The sequence below is a fragment of the Neoarius graeffei genome, chromosome 23, assembly GCF_027579695.1.
Source record: "Neoarius graeffei isolate fNeoGra1 chromosome 23, fNeoGra1.pri, whole genome shotgun sequence".
In the NCBI taxonomy this organism is placed as follows: domain Eukaryota; kingdom Metazoa; phylum Chordata; class Actinopteri; order Siluriformes; family Ariidae; genus Neoarius; species Neoarius graeffei.
In genome coordinates this window covers 47,106,956-47,124,505 of record NC_083591.1, presented here as the reverse complement: position 1 = coordinate 47,124,505, position 17,550 = coordinate 47,106,956, and the positions used below count along the sequence as shown (strand labels likewise).

The 17,550-nt window shown below is 43.8% G+C and overlaps 1 protein-coding gene across 3 annotated transcripts in view; it reads right to left on the bottom strand.

Moving 5' to 3' along the window:
* Positions 1 to 17,550, bottom strand: part of tcf3a (transcription factor 3a) — a 68,072-nt gene that overhangs the window by 6,187 nt on the left and 44,335 nt on the right. Inside the window, exons 9-18 of one of the 3 annotated variants that reach the window (XM_060906279.1) lie at positions 17,112 to 17,211; positions 14,861 to 14,958; positions 14,543 to 14,657; positions 14,346 to 14,404; positions 14,115 to 14,193; positions 12,586 to 12,662; positions 12,163 to 12,445; positions 8,359 to 8,494; positions 7,627 to 7,865; positions 359 to 502 (exon numbers count right to left, since the gene is read on the bottom strand). In XM_060906279.1, the coding sequence (XP_060762262.1) occupies positions 366 to 502; positions 7,627 to 7,865; positions 8,359 to 8,494; positions 12,163 to 12,445; positions 12,586 to 12,662; positions 14,115 to 14,193; positions 14,346 to 14,404; positions 14,543 to 14,657; positions 14,861 to 14,958; positions 17,112 to 17,211 (1,323 nt within the window). In that variant the 3' untranslated portion in view covers positions 359 to 365. Of the gene's footprint in view, positions 1 to 358; positions 503 to 875; positions 1,106 to 7,626; positions 7,866 to 8,358; positions 8,495 to 12,162; positions 12,446 to 12,585; positions 12,663 to 14,114; positions 14,194 to 14,345; positions 14,405 to 14,542; positions 14,658 to 14,860; positions 14,959 to 17,111; positions 17,212 to 17,550 lie in introns of all 3 variants that reach the window. The other 2 variants (XM_060906281.1, XM_060906280.1) reach the window with 2 other exon arrangements.

Below are 17,550 nucleotides of genomic sequence, written 5' to 3'. Positions count from 1 at the left end.
TACGTGCCTTGTCGGCTATCGGCTCATGTACAACTGGATTTCGTGGAATAATTTAAAATGTTTAAAGTTCATGCATTCAAGAGCAGGGTTCCCATTCTTTTTGTTACATGCACAGTGAACATCCGTCTCAATATCCCTGTAGCTTGCATCCAAACCGGACCCAGACAGACAGTGACGTTTACTACTTCGCTAATCTTAATGTCTAAGCGAGATGTAAAATGCTCCAAAATCGACACTTGGCGGCTTAAACGTTTTATCCATTTTCTCATTTAACAGATCTGTCCGTTACTGGAAAACCACCAAGTTTTCAGAGGATCAGTACGAACCTGAGAATCCTCATCATAAATGCAGTACTTACATAAATATTACATATGAGTGTGCCCATCACTGCCCAGCCCAGGGTGGCCTCCTCCCAGCTGCATCTGAGGATCTCCCCCAACGCCGGTCACCTTTTCCTCCTCTCTCCTCTTCAGACATGCCGCCTTTGGGTTGAGGTTACGCTCTGTAGAGAGTTGGGACATACGAACAAATCAGCAAATGACAGCCGTGGCGTTACAATTCATACACTTCAGCAGTGGAGATAAGGAGAGACGCCAAGTTGGAGGAAGTTACACAGCAACACGGTTAATGCAGGCAATGGCTGGTCAAGGACGGAGAAACAGAAGCGACTTAAGAAAAGACTAGGATGAGAAATGGCAGTGGCAGTGAGGCGGAGAGACAGAGAGAAGGTCAAGGGCAGGTTCAAGCAGAGCAAACAAGCTTCCAATGGCAGCAAATGACTTTAGACCATCTTTGTATGGAAGGCATTTCTCCCCAACCCCCATTCTCCACATGAGGCACAGGAGCGAGGGATTAGCGTGGAGGTGGAGCCCTACCTCGCACCTGCCTCTCGAGGCTTAGGATGACCTGCACGGCCTGCTGCAGGATGATCAGTTTGGTCTGTGCCTTGTCACTCTTCAGGTGCAGCTGGCACATGCGCCCGAGCTCCCGGAAGGCCTCGTTGATGTCGCGCACTCGAACTCGCTCGCGAGCGTTGTTGGCCAGGCGCCGCTCCCGGTCACGCTGCTCCTTCTCCTCCACTGTCAAGCACTCCTCTGACACACTGCTGCCGAGGGCAACCCAGGTCTTATTAATCACTCTGTTAGGCAATCAACTTCCTAATGAATTGATTACAGCTTAACGAACTCACAAGACACTGAAGTGTTTAGGTGTGTTAAAACCTACCACCTACTAAATGAAGAAAAAAGAAGAAAAAAAAAATCCCTTTTGTGTTCTTAGTCAGCCTTGACAGCAATATGTTTTGGGTTAAATTTTAACTATACAACTGACAGGATGAAGTTTGAGTCCTGTGGTTGGAGGAGATCGATGGCGGAGCGGAGAGAAAGAGCAGCTTGGATGAACAAGAGGTGGCCACATGCTTCAGCTCTGATGTCTCCTTCTTGCCATGACAAACAGTCAAAGCATCAGGAAGCCAAGATCTGACCATGAACTTACATGGATGTGAACTTCACATAATGAATATATGCAATGAACGCTCAGCACCTGCCACACGATACTGGAGTGGATCTGATTTCAGTGCAAAAATTGCCAGTGGAGAATGAGGACTTATTGTGGGGGCTGCCATGGAGCAAAGGGTGACCGTGAATTTAAAAAAAAAAAAAAAAGGGAGGGAGAGCACGTTGCACCTTCTGCCAAGTACTGTATAGACAAAAAGAGACAGCCACTGTGAAAGCTACGAAGGACAAACAGAAGAAAAAGATCTGCTTGACGTCTCATCTTAAACCCATCCCTTCGCACAGAGATGCGTTTATTTGTGATGAGATCAAACTCCCTGCTGCAATCTGTAAAAACTGGGAGATGAGGAGAGAAGCATGAAGAGAGATGATAAAACAAACAGACAACCTGGCAAAAAAAAAAAGGGGGGGGGGGGGGGGGGTTAAACATCGCAGATTAGAACATGCGGAAAAAAAAGCTGCAAACACAACAGTTACAGCAGCATGTTAATACAACTGCAAGTGGAAGCGGGACAAAAATTAAATAAAATAAGGACAGTTGTTAATAAATGAGTATCTGTATGCTGCAAGGTCAGTCCATCTGCACTGCCCGAGTATAGACCCCTTTCACTGACGTCACCCGAAACCGCAAGTAAACAGACCCTGTGCCATTTTGGAAGACCAACAAACTCGTGATAACGGCAGCGGTATGTGAACCCACGAGAATAAAGTGGAGTGGCAAACGACTTAAATCTGAGCTGTTTTATTTATGATTTATTGGTCCAACAGTAGACTTGAAAGAAACCTGTGTGAGACTTGGCAAAAACCTGTGGATATAATGGATAAGTCGGTGCATGATCTGCGGACACTTTGAGGTAAGCAAACGCAAGAAATTCAGATTTAAAACATGCTAAACTGGCCCCAAGTTGATAACTGTATGAGGAGCAAGCCTCCCAGACTTCTACAATTTAATAATAATAATAATAATTTAGGATGGTTTGGGGCTTGCTCTCCCTCCTATTATATAAATAAAACATAGTTGTTGTGTAGGCATATATCATAAATACATATGTATAATTTGGATAAATTAACCTAAATTATGGATACCTTAATAGTAACAAAAAGTATTAATTTTTCAACTGAAAAGATATATTATTAAAAGATAAATATCAACAAGATTACCTTGGCCATAACTATGTGTAGATTATTCTTAATAACAGCTGTAATATCACGAACCAAGCCACTAACAACATAATTGTAAGCCTGTAGCCCTTTGTAGGCTTTCAAGTCATCAGCAGTGTAGGCACTGGGTGTAAACAACAAATAGTTTACAATGTCTGGGTAGCAAACAGATGGCAGAATTGGTGTCCGGTCCTCCTTATGTATCTGACACGGAGAAATAATATAAATCGTGCTGCCTACCAGATTACAGTTGTCTGTTTTATTGCATCAGTACTAGTATCATTTACTATACTCATCAGTCATAGATTAGTCCAGTACAACATGACCAGCTTGCTTTTTTCCCATTTGACTGTCGCAAGTTTTTTCAGGCTGGTACAGTCAAAAATTGAAAAAAGTTTTGGCCTACTAAACTAGTCATCGATTCTACTAGTGTATTAATTGGAGTCGACATGAAAACGTTAGGTAAAAACTAGTACTAAACTAGTACAATCTCTTCTTCAAAGTTTCACCAAATGGTTTTATTTATGCAATTTAAAGCTCATAATACTGTATAACTTTGGTCAAGTAAAAGCACGGAGCAAAAACATGGCTGAATCCTGAATGACTCCTATTTGTTTAAATAGGGGACTACATAGGCGGCAAAATGTAGTTTCTTTTTCCCTGCCATGGAAGCGCACTTGTATACCGAGGAGGAAAGCAATTTGCATTACAGCCGTGAGGCGGCTCGGCTCGGTTTTCCCTTTCGGGCGCTCTCGTTTTCTGTTAGAATTTGGTAAAGAAAAAAAATATATTATTTACCAACTTACCGGGTCCATTAACATAAATCTGACAGCTGACCAGGTCGGGATATAAACGCACTTTTGCGTTAAACTGTGTGCTTGGATTCACATAATTTTTTCTGAGTCTTATCATATGGGTCAAACCCATCAATCACAGCCAGTTTCTCCACATACCGTGCCCTTTCTACAGCTGGTAATGTACTCACATAACCCGAATTATCATCCATCGTGTCACTTTACTCTCGCTCGTACTTTGTTTTATATTGTGAGTGCATGTACTTGGTCTTCCAAAATGGCGCCTAACAAAATCTCGCGGCGCGGTGACGTCATGTGAAAGGGGTCTATACAGTGTACAAGGAGGAGCAAGACTAAGGCACTATAAAACCAACTGTTTTACTGGAAAAGCCTAGTAGGAGTGAGGAGTTTAGACATGAAGACGTCTTTATAGGGTTATTAAAGCGCTTAAGACAAAAAAAGTTGATGTAGAAAACCCAAAAGATGGCCACTTCAGCATAGGATTTGTGATTTCCGGTTTTGATTCAAGAATGCAACGCGCTATTTCACCAATATATCTGGGTGAACGGTGACGACCAGAACCAGAATTGATAATAGTGAAACAATGATTAGCTTAAAGTGCATATCACGGGTAAATTCAGGAGCAAGATCAATGTAATTCTCCTATTTTATATTAAAAACTTTGGTCAAATATATGTAACATTCTGCATTCTCTGCAATGTTTTTACGTTGCGCAATACCAGAAAAATTCAGTTGAAATCAAGCCATTTGAGGCGAATTGGTCCGACTCTGAAAAAACTTGGCATTTGGGTTTCCCGGCAAACATTGATTTTCGTGAAGTCGCGTGCGGGACGCCTCCTTCTGAAATCCTACGTCAGCGCTGGTTTGTTTATGAGAAAACGACCTGGTGGTTTTCTGCAAATTTCTTCAACGTTATCACGTAATTATTAAAATGGTTAACAGATGTATCGTAGGAGGGTGTAGCAACACCAGTCTTGATGGGATTAGTGCTCATCGTTTCCCAAAAGACCGGACAATGAGAGAGAAATGGGAGCGCTTTGTCTACATAGGCTGTGCACTGAAACCGTGCAAAGCTCGCGCAGCCTGCTGGCGCTTCCGCAGGTAACGTCACGAATCTGGCTCCAGACTCCCTTGGGATTTTTCCAGATGCGTTTTGTTATTTTTTTCTGCTGTAGACAGATGGCCTTGTGCAAAATTACCCTTCTGGATGAGTGTGTAAAGGGACATACTTTCATATAACCCCCGCCCCCCCCGAAATTGGTCCAGAATATGCCCTTTAATATATTTTGGTATTCAACACACGCAGAAACAAAATATCCTCCCCACTTCCATAAAGACAGGCACCACAGTATAATAACGTTTACCACATTTTATCTTGAAGATGAAAAAGCTGCATGAGCCACCACGAAAAAAAAACAACAACCCTGCAATGTTAATAGTCACAGTTTAGAATTGTGCCGAGTTTAAGGTAAAAACTTTTTTTTTTTAAACTACATTTTATATGCATCATAAAGTTTTGGTTAATTAAGTTTGCACAAACATTATCATAAGAGTCCTTTACTCTGACGTCTAGTTCTCATCTCAGCAGCGAACTCTAGGAGGTATTTACACACACACACACACGTTTGATCAAAGTGGAAAACAACCCATTTTACAATGTACTGTAAGTTACACAGTATTTTTGTACAAAATCTGCCTTGCAGAAGGCTGACGTTTATAAAATCGATGAATGGGTTACAGGTTTAAAAAAATAAAATAAAATCATTAACTACTCATCTTATATTTAAGGATTCACATTCTGGTCGGTCATGCCCAATTTCCAAATTAATATTTAGTGCAAACATCAGGTTATTAGTGTTTCTCAATGTTAATGCTGAGTGTGATTAGGCACTACACTTTATTGATTTGGCTTTTGGGTGACAATTACTTGCTAATTAAAAACGAATTGGAAATTATGCTAAACAGACATCCCATACAGGGGTTCATAGCCATTTAGAGCATCGTTAAATATTCTGCATGCAGCACTTTCATGCTGCACATGCAATCTTCAATTGTAACATTAATAACATATCTAATCAGCACAGATTTTTAGTTTAGATATGCAACCAGCACTGCTGCGACTGAAAACCTACGGGGAAACCTGCAGAACACAATAACATATATGCTAAACCTGTAAGAAAGAGAATATGCTGACTGAACACAGATACAGACAGCGGGTAAGAGGGAACGTGATAAAACTAGCTAGCTTCGGAATGTGTGAGAGAGTGAGTGAAGAGCAAAACGAACACGGGATTAACTGAACAGGCAAAAAAAAAAAAAAAGGACAGGGACAGAGCCATGCACAAGTACAAACATATAAACATGTACTACAGAAAGCACTATGCCATTCTCATCAGCTACCAGTCCCACATAGACAAAGGTAAAGCAGGCTTGTGTAGTTCTGTACATTAAGAGACCGATGCGTTTGTTAATGATGGGCACAAAGTAGTCAATTAATCGAATGTTTATTACATAAATACCTAATTTGTAAGACATCTAAGGGTGTATTCAGACCAGGATAGTTCGATAGTTCACTTGCTTTGGTCCGAACCAAATGTTTTTTTTATTTTTTCATTTTGGTGCGGTTCGCTTTCACGCTGTACATTTTAGTAAGCGGACCAAAATCTGTCAACAAATCCACGCGCCCGGAGGTCGTTCAGCTATTGGTCAGAGACGACACGCGCACAAAGCGTTAAGTTCAAAAGTAGTCATGGAGGCTTTCCGTGCTGTTATTTTTTTTAACGTCATCAAAGCTATATGTTTTTTCCAGTTTTTACTGTTTTCACAATTGTGCGATTACTATGCTGTTGTACAAGTAATTTATCAACGACGACAAAGGGCAAGGCGGCTACGGAGGATAGCGCTGATGAGCGCACATCATGTTGTGACAGTTCTGGCTCTTCACGCAATAGATGAATTTCTTTTTTGCGTCGCTAGTACCGCCACTTTTTGAAAGAAATGTCCCTGACTTTAATGTAGGTCTGACGGAGTTTCTTCACTTTTAGCCGACATTGTTCTGGGGAGCGCGTGAACCCCTTCTCCTTCATTTTCTCACTGAATACAGCAAACACGTCGGCATTTTTTTGTGTTCTCTCCAAAAGCTCAGATATGTGGACATCTGCCCATATATCCACAAGGGTACGCGTTTCTTCCTCGGCCCACGTTTGCCCCCTACTCATTTTTTGTACTCGCCTACCACTGGTGACTGAACGACCCTTGACAACTGAAACAGTGTTTGCACTTTGCGGTGGAGTGTCAAGACTCTGTTTCCCATAATGCTCGACAAACGACGGAAGCTCCCGAGGTACAAAAAAGCAAAACTGTCGGATTAGGTCCGGTCTGCTTTCACACCTCCAAAAGATCCGCACCAGGGTTCCTTTGGTCCGGACCGAGTCCAACCTTGCAGCTCGGTCTCGGTCCGCTTGTTTGGTCCGGACCAGAGTTCGGTGGTTTGTATTCAGACCAACCCAAAAGGTCCGGACCAAGGGAAATTTGGTTCGTTTGGTCCGGACCAAACAACGTAGGTGTGAATACGCCCTAAAGCTAAAAATACGGGCTGACTTTGATAGGCTGTGATGGAAGAAAGGTGTACAGCTGGAGCCTTCATGCTTCAACGAGATCCTAAGGAGTAAGAGACATAGCGAGATTTCCGATAACGGCACTTTTGTGAAATTGACGGTGCGGATTCATTTTGGTCGAAATAAAAAGGGTCACTGCTACAATAAAACAGGAAGAAAAAAAAACCCCTACAGATTATTAAATCATTAATACAGATTCCATTAATATCCTTACAGATTCAAATACATTGATTAAAATGGCTGCTTAGTTGGTGCTCACTAATTGTTTAAATTCCTACAATTATTTAATCGTTTCTGGTACACGGTTTTGACTACACAACTACTTGACATGCCCATCATTAAAGTTTTATATAAAATGTTTGTACACCATATTCTGTCTTTGTCAGCTGTCTACTCCATGACCATAAAACAAGCCAGCTTATTTGTCTTTAAGCAGGACTGCTAGCCCACCCCACAGCCACATCTCCACTGTGTGAGATCAGGTCTCGTTTTTCCGAGAGGGAGGCGAGGCCCACTGACCTCGCACTTGCTGCTCCAGGCTGAGAATAACACTAACGGCCTGGTGCAGGATCAGCAGTTTGGTCTGCGGTTTCTCATTGTTCAGATGGAGCTGGCACATGCGACCGAGCTCCTTGAAGGCCTCGTTGATGTCACGCACACGTAAACGCTCTCGTGCGTTATTGGCCACGCGCCGTTCTTTCTCCCGCTCCGCCTTCATCTCCGCTGGCAAGTCCTCGTCGTCCTCATCATTGTCATGACTTTACAGATTGATTGCAGCAGAGAAGTGGGGACAGAGGGGGTGGAAAGGGGGTTATAGACATAACAAATAGTAAGCTTGTTACAGAATTAGGAGCAGTTACGCTGACGCCGATGGGGGTGGGCGAGTGTGCATATGGTTGTGTCTCAATTCTCTGGTCAAGTGTTTGCAAACACAGTATGTGTGGCTGCTGTATGGTATAAAGCTGTGTGTGTGTGTGTGTGTGAGAGAGATAAGGATGAGAATAAACTTTTTTTTTTTAAACTTCCTGTGCATATTGCCTACTGTCAAGCAAGCAGCTAAATATAACGCGCACACCATCTCATTTGTGTCGAGTTTGGTGTCTGAGTCAGGTGTGTTTTGTGTGGCCTCGTCAGAGCTTCAACAGAGTCTCTTCCCTGCTGGTTAATATAACAGATTTAAAAAGATTCAACGAGCTGTGTCCATTATCAAAACCCAACATTAACATGCTATTGTGTCATGGGGCCAGGTACCTCGTCCGTGTGCGGTTCATTTTGCTGTCTTTCTTCTCGTCCTCGGACTTGTCTATAACAGAGCAGTTCTCGTCATCCTCCTTATCCTCCCTCTTTATATCTGTGCTGGAGGTGCGAGGCAGACTTCCAGGCAAACCTTGAGACACCACAAGAAGTAAGGAGGAGGAGGATGAGTGTTCTACATTACCGAGTACTGAACTCTTCAAGCGAGCAATACAGTCAAACAGACAATAGTTTTATATACAACACCCATTCATGAAAATGCAATCTCTGTTTAAAGCCTATACGCAGAGCCATGGCCTCACTTTCATTTAGAAATGCCTTGAGACCTCAAGAATGGCACAGGAATAGTTTTAAGCGTTAACAATAAATCTAATTTAGTCATTTTTACAATTAAAGTGATTCATATTAGGTAGCGGTCTGAGTGAATGATGTTGACGTCCGTAACGTCACAGCAGGAAGTCTATCGGTCTCATCGCCATTTCCGCTATACTAAAACACAGAGCTGACTGCAACTCCGATCCAACGTTTTGAGCTAATTTATTGCCATGCCATGTAGATGTGCCAGCAACACAACACAAGATGGATTTATGTTGCATTCGTGGCCCAAGAATGTTCAAACTGCAAAGATTTGGACGCGTTTTGCGAGAAGTTCACGGGCACATTGGGTGCCTATGAAGTGGTCTCTCGTCTGCTCTGGACATTTTACTGAAGACTCGTACGAGACTTCTGATCTGTTGAGCAGTGTTGGCTATAAGCCCGTATTGAAAAAGAGGGTGCAGTACCAACAATTAAAGGAAAAGAAAACTACAAGAAAAGGAAAGCAAGTTTAGTTGCACCAGTTCTTCCAGCGTGTGAGACGAGGGTTGTTGGTAAAACCCAGGACAGAACGGGACGGGACATATCGCCCCGGCAGTGACCTCCCCGCAGTTGTTGCTAAAACCAGTGACGTTCCGCGCCATCCTGGGTTTTAGTAATTGCCTGAGCTGAGCAGTAATGGCGGAGTACTCAGTATGGAGAAAATGGAGAATGAGTGGAGCAGCCGTCTGATTTGTCTCAGCAGCAATAGCTCACCCTTACATGGAAGAAGCAAATGAACGGAGAACAGAATGAACTGAAAGTCAGATTGTTTAAAAAAAAATCGTCCTTCAAGAAGCGAGAACACAGACGGGTAAGCTCAGACTCTCATTTGGATAATTTAAAAAAAAAAAAAAAACCTCGTTTACCTGCATTTAGATTAATACATGTAACTTGTATTGTGTGTTTAAGTTACCGGTATAAGATTATTTAATCTGCTTGAGAATGTGATCGTCTCAGTTCATCTGATTATTTAATTAGCCTTTTACGTTTTATCAGTGAAAATGCATGCATGTACATGTATGTTGCATAAGTTATAACTAGGGATGGCGAAAACTAAAAAAAAACTTGACCGACCACCGAGCCTCATTAGCCGGTTAAAGTCGGTTAACCTATGAGTTTAAAATTCTAGAATTGGAATTATTAGAATCTGTTCTAAATCTAACCGCGAGCATCTGCACATTCAGTCCCAGTCGCTACCCTCCACTCACATTACCTTTTCTACAGCGCGAAACATTTAGTCAAATGCAGCACTGATGTCGAGGGGTTTGTCTTGGAGCGGAGGACAAATGGCTCCAGCTTAGCCCATGTTTACATTAGACCGTATCAGCGGATCATCAGATTAACATTTTTAAAACAATTAGTGTGCACACAGCAACACCAATACACGATTTGCGTGCACACAGCAATACCAATACACGGATACGCTCGGCTCCGCAGGCATCCTGCGCTCCAAATCACTCCGCCCTGAACAGCGAGTGCCCTCTGGAGGGTGCACACGCCGGCCTTACGCAGCTCACAGAGCGCGCGAGTGAAGTGAACAAGCTGTGATTCGGGACTGAGCCGCTGTGTGTGTGATCCCAGCGCATATCACTTACCACTTGCAAGTGGAAGGATGGCAAGCCTAAAGACAATCATAACTACACAATGGGCAGTATTTGCATCAGTATTTGCAGTATTTTCATACTTTTATACTCTTTAATGAAAGGTGATAGAAGGCGGAAGTCCGCGCCGTTTTTCAGCAGTCGCGTCACATGACCAACGCCAGCGAATCAGGAAGGTGGATGTCACAGTGACGTTGTCCAGTGAGACGCCGGCTAGAGCTCAGCACAGCGTATCCGCGTATTCTGAATGTTTACACAGCACCGGAGCTGACACGATCTGGATTGAATACGTGAACGCTGGCGGATTCCCGTTTCCCGGCGTTTCCAGGTGGTTTAATGTAAACAGACAGTGCATCCGCGAAGAAAATGAGACCGATACGGTCTAATGTAAACGTAGCCTTAGAGACAGTTTCAGTTGGCCATGATGGTGTTGAAAATAAAGTCAAGTGCTAGAAGTAGTATATAACATTCAGTGATGGGAATAACGGCGTTAAAATAAAGGCTGTTATGACGCCGGGTAATCTAATTAATTAGCTACAATTGTTATAACGCCGTTACCAATATCAACATGCCATTACTGCATGGTATTGAAGTTGCTCTGAAGCCGTCACCGACATAAAAGCTGTGTTTGTCACTCCCCCTCCAGACACCGCTGTCATTTCATTCTCTCCCCTTCCCTCCAAAAGTCGGCATCTGCGCCTTTAGTTTGTGTGGAGAGATATGATCTGCAATAACATGCATTGTTGGCTACAGACCGAAACATACTTTCAGAATGCACTGGCCAAGGCAGGACTAAACTCAATGTGCCTTCTAATAATAATTAAAAAAAAAAAAAAACAGAATAGTAATTTGTAAGCTAAAAAGTCTAGCCTGATACTTTTTGAGACTTTTCTTTTGCCGAGTGGCAGCTGTCTTCAACTGGGGCGGGACATGAATGAATGGGTGTTTCTGATTTGTCAGCTGTCGTCCTTACACCGCATGGCATGCCCCAAGCGTTTACAACACAGAATTCCAGGTTCTCCGCTCCAAAATCGGCAGCTTCAAAATGATTGATTTTTTTTTTTTTTAACCGACAACCAAAAAAAAAATTTAACCGGTTGACATTGACTCGGTCAACCATCGGTCAAATGGTCATCGGTTAACATCCCTAGTTATAACACCTATCCTGTTTTAATGAGAGTCAACCCACAATCAATGAAGTCAAATCAGTCTTAGTTGAGCAAGCTGGTAACGGGATTTCTTACTTTCACCATAAATTTTTATTTATATGACTTTGGTCTATAGCTGTAAAAGGCCTCGGCCTTAAAACCGGTTCCCGCTGTGACGTCACGCACTCAGGGCTGGCTGGCTGGCTCAGCGGGGCAGCTCGAATGCCAACTTTGCGGTCGATTTTAACTCTCAAAAATATATTTTTTTTAAATTCTCATTTATGCAGCATACAAGAGTCAAAGATGGAGATACTATCCACTCAGAAATGTATTTACAAATAAAGGCTCTGCGTATCTGCTTTAACGATGGTTGGCTTGATGCTAGTTCTAAACATGTCGATAAAAACCACAATTCAGCAGGAGTTATCTTGAAGTGGTTTGTGTTCGCACACATTTCACATAACACTTATTACTTAATAGACAGAACGGTGAAAACTTAGTATTTACACCATAACTGTACTGACATCAATAATAAGGCATCTTTAAATGTAACTACACAATTTTTTTTAAATCAATAAACGATACGCATGTGTTTGGGTTGCATTCCGTAGAGTTCTGGTTCCCAGCTTCACGGTTCCCATTAGAAAAGGACCCATGAACAATTATTTTTTGTGTTACATGAGCATGTGACTTACTGGAGAAGCCCTCTGGCTGTGAGCTGGTGGGGGCTTGCGTGGTTGTGTGCTGCACGTGTAACAGGGCACTGGTGGGCGTCAGACCAGCCGACTCCTCGTGATGGTTGGGCACCATGCCAGGCACTCTGCTGGGCAGGGAGAAGCTCTGACTGAGGGAGTTCAGACCTGCAGCTCCTCCTGCAGCGCTCAGCAGGGAATGCATGTCTGCACTCAACCCTGAACCGACCGCATGGTTCCGCAACACATGCAAGGCTTCACCCAGGCAGTCCTCCATCTTATTCTGCTGTGAAATTGTACCATACAGAGCACAGCACAGATGCACACATTATTAAGAGTTCACTGAAATCTCAGGGGGGAATCCTTCAACCTAAGATAGATGAAATCTACACTCGGCAAACTCATGCATTATTGTTTAAAGAGTACCAGCGCTTGCAGTCCTCCCTCAAAGCTGGGCGATTGTGCAGACTGAGTCGATCCTCTGGGCCACTGGGAAGCAGAGACTGCAGAAGAAGGAAAAAGGAAAGCAAAAAAATTTTTTTAAGTATCTTGTGGCTACATTTTTAGCATCCTGTCTAACATCACCAAGGCAGAGTGATTCTATATTGTTTTCTATAGACGCAGTGACACCAACAACTGCAACTTGTTTACATCAAAGCCTTCATTTTATTTCGGCAGAGAAAACTTCATTCAGAAAAAACATGCTGGGATGATAAATTATTTATCCATCTAAAGTCCTTCCCGCACCTGGGCGGCACTAATCTCCATAGCCCTTGGCCTCTCGCCTATACAGCTATGGTTACAGTGGGGGGCTAGTCCTCTGGTAACCATGAGAGTTTGACTCCCCACTCACATCTGTATTGCAGCGTGCCTTGCCAGACGGCAGTAGGTGCCATTTTTATGATGGTCTTTGGTATGACCCGGCCACGAGTAGAGCTCGCGCTCTCCCAATCGAGAGGCAGACACGCTAACCACTAGGCCAACTCGCGGTATTTATCCATGCTCGAAGTTTATTACCTTGAACCCTTATTTGATAGGGAAAAACAAATGTTTTTCTATTTAGAAAAACAAGGGTTTCAGAAATCCATTTTGGATATATGTCTAAAGGGGTGTTCACATGGCAACTTTTACTCCGGTGTAGCACCGGGGCTGCCCCGGTAGAGCGTTCACACGGTACAAAGTTATAGCGGTGTAGCCCCTGAAAGCTGCTTAAACCGGTGCAAATCTAACCCTGCTCGGGAGGTGGTTTAAGAAATTTACTCCGGAGTAAATGCTAGTTTGCGGGGCAGCACCGATATAAAATGGGACATCTGAACGCTACAGGGGTAGACTCGCTACGCGTGAGGAGAGCTGATTACATACGGGCATTGCATAATTTGCATCCTGGTATTTTGCGCTTCCAAAATGGCGAATATCAACAACAGAACTGCGTGTCTTCCAGTGTTGCCAGATTGGGCGGTTTTAAGTGCATTTTGGCGGATTTGAACATATTTTGGGCTGGAAAACGTCAGCAGTATCTGGCAACACTGGTGTCTTCATCCATGTTGTTTTCCCGGCGCTTGGTGATGCCATGACAACCGGGAAAAGGAAGTATATTTTCACGCATGCGCATATTTCATTTCCGCATTATTACTATCGTATAGCACGGTCGCAAAAACTGCCGTGTGAACGCAAGTGGGGCTGCACCGGTGCTAACACGCTTCTCTCTAGTAAGCAGGTTTGTGACGTGAGAACGCTCCACAAAATTTACACCGGTGTAAGATATATCGCAACAAAATACATCGGTGCAGCATTGATGCAAATATGTGCCGTGTGAACACCGCTTAATAATTCAGACTGTACTGCATTCGCTTTTGGAAAAACTGAATGGAATTACAATTCTTAACCAACAGATGGCACTACAGGATTTGTACCAGATAAAGCACATCGCTTCAGGCATACAGATGTACACAAACCTGCCATGTTCTGAGGAGAGCCCACCGGAGTAGGTGGAGCGGAGGAGAAGTTGCTCCCGTTGTTGTCTGCAGGGTAAATCTAATCAACACAAAAGAAAGTGCCGCATTTAAAGCTCATAAGAGCAAACAGTAAATGTATTTTATTCCACCTTAATCACTGAGCTCAACTGAGGTTCAGTAAAGAGCCTTTTTGGGGCGATTCTGGATCAAATCCAGGCTAATGTAACTCACTGAAGCAAGGGCTTTTCCAATTTCATCTCCTGAGCTTCCTGCTGCATTGCCTCTATTGCCTGAGAGGACAGAGAGGAAAACAGAGCTCGAGCATGCTCACATGACGGATAGTGAGCTTTCCTGAACTGGAAAGCTAGAAAGAACATGACGTGCGACTGATCGCTGGTGTGTGAATGGAAGACTACAGGGTTTCTTACCCATGATGCTGTCTGTTCCATTGATGGGGGGTGTGTATGCAGACTGGAAGCCACCATTCACCTCGCTGCCATGGTGAGGGTAGGACGGAGGGGACAGGGGCAAGGGCTGTCTCTTCTGTAGAAAGGAGAGGAAAAATGAGCTACAGACTGTCTGTATAGCGAGCGACAGACAATTAATTTGAGGAGTCAGGCATGGAACATGGGCTTACATTTCTCATAACTGATACTGAAACATTAAAATAATCAGGGCCTGTATTTACAAAATTATTAAAGCATGCAGTCCACACTGATGGAAATACAGAAGTGTGTACAGCTCACCAGGCGATCCTGAGGGTTAATGGCAGCAAATGGAGCGGACTGGCCAAGGTGGGGCATGGACGAATAACCCGACTGAGCCCAGGGGTCCTGCAGACCGTCTATTAAAACGCAAGATAATAGTCTGGTCACTTATTTCGAATAACAGTAGCCACTACTTTGTAAGAATTCATAAGGACGCATGAAAGAAGCTCCTCAAACTTCACTGAAAACATGTTCGAAAGATGAGACGCTCCACTGAGCACCTTATAAAGGAGCTGGTATCGTTGACTTGCAAGTGACGTCAAAGCAAAATAGAAACCTGGATGTCGGCCATGTTGGTGGAGATACAAATGCGGGGTCAAGCGACATTCCAGACAAAACGGTCACGTGTGCGCAAATCTCTTTGTTTTTCCACTGCTTTAAGCGTTCTTTTAGCTATGCCATACCTTTGTGCTGTACGTGGCTGTGGTCACAACAGTACTCGTGACCGTGGAATTTTTTAGAATTCCGTCCGTGATTCGGAAAAAGGGCGAGGAAACTCTGAGGCTTAGTACGGAGAGGAGATGAGCACGGCTCGCGTTTGCAGTAATCGCTTCATCTCAGGTGAGATTCAAAAGTTTTTTCGATAATATCGTAGAAGAATTTTATTTCGTGTTGCTAGAATTTTGCTATAAAACAAATATCTTGTCATGGTTCACTCGGTCGTTGTTATAATTTTAACACGTGTATTACCATTCCGCTTCCAGGAGCGCCAGCAAAATTATACGATAGAAACAATCCAGAGTGGGCACCCACTCAGAAAACGGGCTATGTTTCATCCAAGGTCGGACTTGATTCTTCGGCAGCCAAACCAGACAGAACGTGATATATCTGGGTACTCGATGGGCAGTAGAAGCGTCTTATCTTCAGAAAAGCCTGACTTTTTAAAATAACACGGGTCAAAACCACACATGTCTATCTTCTCTTTGTATCGAACCTTCACTCGACCGTTCAAATCGTGGTACTGAGAAAATCAGCATTGCTTACAGACATGCTTTCAGCGGCTGCCAGCCTAATTGCTTTGTATATCCACCATCATGGCAGACGCTCATGACGCAGCACGTTTTGATCACATGGTTGCAAGTCATCTATAGATAGGAGTCTACTCTAGGTGCTGAGAATCTGAATGTTATGGCCCTTTTCCACTACCCTTTTTCAGCTCACTTCAGCCCGACACGGCTCGCGTTTCGACTACCTCAGAGCAGCACGACTCGGCTCGCTTCAGCCCTACTGAGCACCCAAAACTCGCACGGTTTTGGAGTGGGGCTGAAGTGAGCCAAACCAAGCCGAGTGGGGCTAGGGGAGTGACGAGACACTCCCCTGTGCACTGATTGGTGAGGAGGAGTGTCCTCACATGCCCACACACGCCCCGCGAGCACGCTGGGATCTGTAAACCCGGAAGAAGAATTGCAAATTACGAGAATTTCTGAAGCCTTATGCGCCTCGCCTCATCTATACGCTCTTGCCAGTATCTGTTGGCGTTGTTGGTGACAACAAGCCACAGCACCAAGACCAGCAACACTAACGACTCCATGTTTATTGTTTACTATCCGGGTCGTGAGACTACCGCTTAAAAGGTCACTGATGTCACTGTTTGCGCTGCTTAACGACATCACGTGACGTCCACCCACTTTCGCTAACTCCACCCAATGTGTCCACCCACTTCCAGCCAGCACGGTTCAGCGCGGTTGTAGTCGAAATGCAACTCCAACAGCCCCACTCAGCTCCACTCAGCCCAACTCAGCACGGCACGGCTCAGCCCGACTCGGCCGCGTTGGTAGTGGAAAAGCGGCATTACTGTTACCGAAAAACTTTGTGTAAGCAATGAATGGAAAGCCCAGAAGATCTAGCAATTATATAATAAATAGCTAATGGCTGACATATGACATTGCGGACTGTCTGTAAAACTAAATCAAAAAATGTGAAATACACAGCAATTAAAAAACAAATAAATACAAATAAATTAAAAAAAAAAAGAAGCCTTTTTTTTATACCATCACCAACTTATGGTCCCAATAATCTAATGCAAGACTGTTGAATACAAGATGAGTCAATCCTGAGGTTGAAATGCTTCCCTCCACTGGAATGCAGTGTGTTCAGCCACACACTCTTGCTACCATTTCAAATTTTAGTACAGTATATACTGTTTTAGGTTTAGTGAAGCATTTCTGTCCCTTCCCCCCCCCCCAAACATTTCCAAGCGATATTGCTCTTCAGTGAACACGTCACACACCTTGCATGTAGAAGGTGCCAGGGTAGACGCTGCCGGTTTTCGTAGCCGGGAAACCTGCATTATCCTGGTTGTAGTCGTCACTGGGAGCTGCCGGATAAACCTGAAAAACACAAGAGGAATCATCACAGGATGAGTTTTATTACAGCCATGGGCATTTGAGAACAGACCTCAAATCCATGTGGATCTGGATATCTGCACACTTATGTAATGAGGAGAAAAAACACCTGCCACAAACGTTGTGTCATGGTACAGATCTGTTGGGACAGTGATCTGGGAATCTGTATGTGAATCAGGAAACATTCGCCACAGAACACAGAACACATGCTGTCCCAAGAGAAGCATCCCAAATAGCTGCGTGGGCTACCACAGACACTCCTTCAGAGAGAAACATGCTTGCTCGCACACCCCTTAAAGAGATCTGAGTGGGCTGAACAGTATA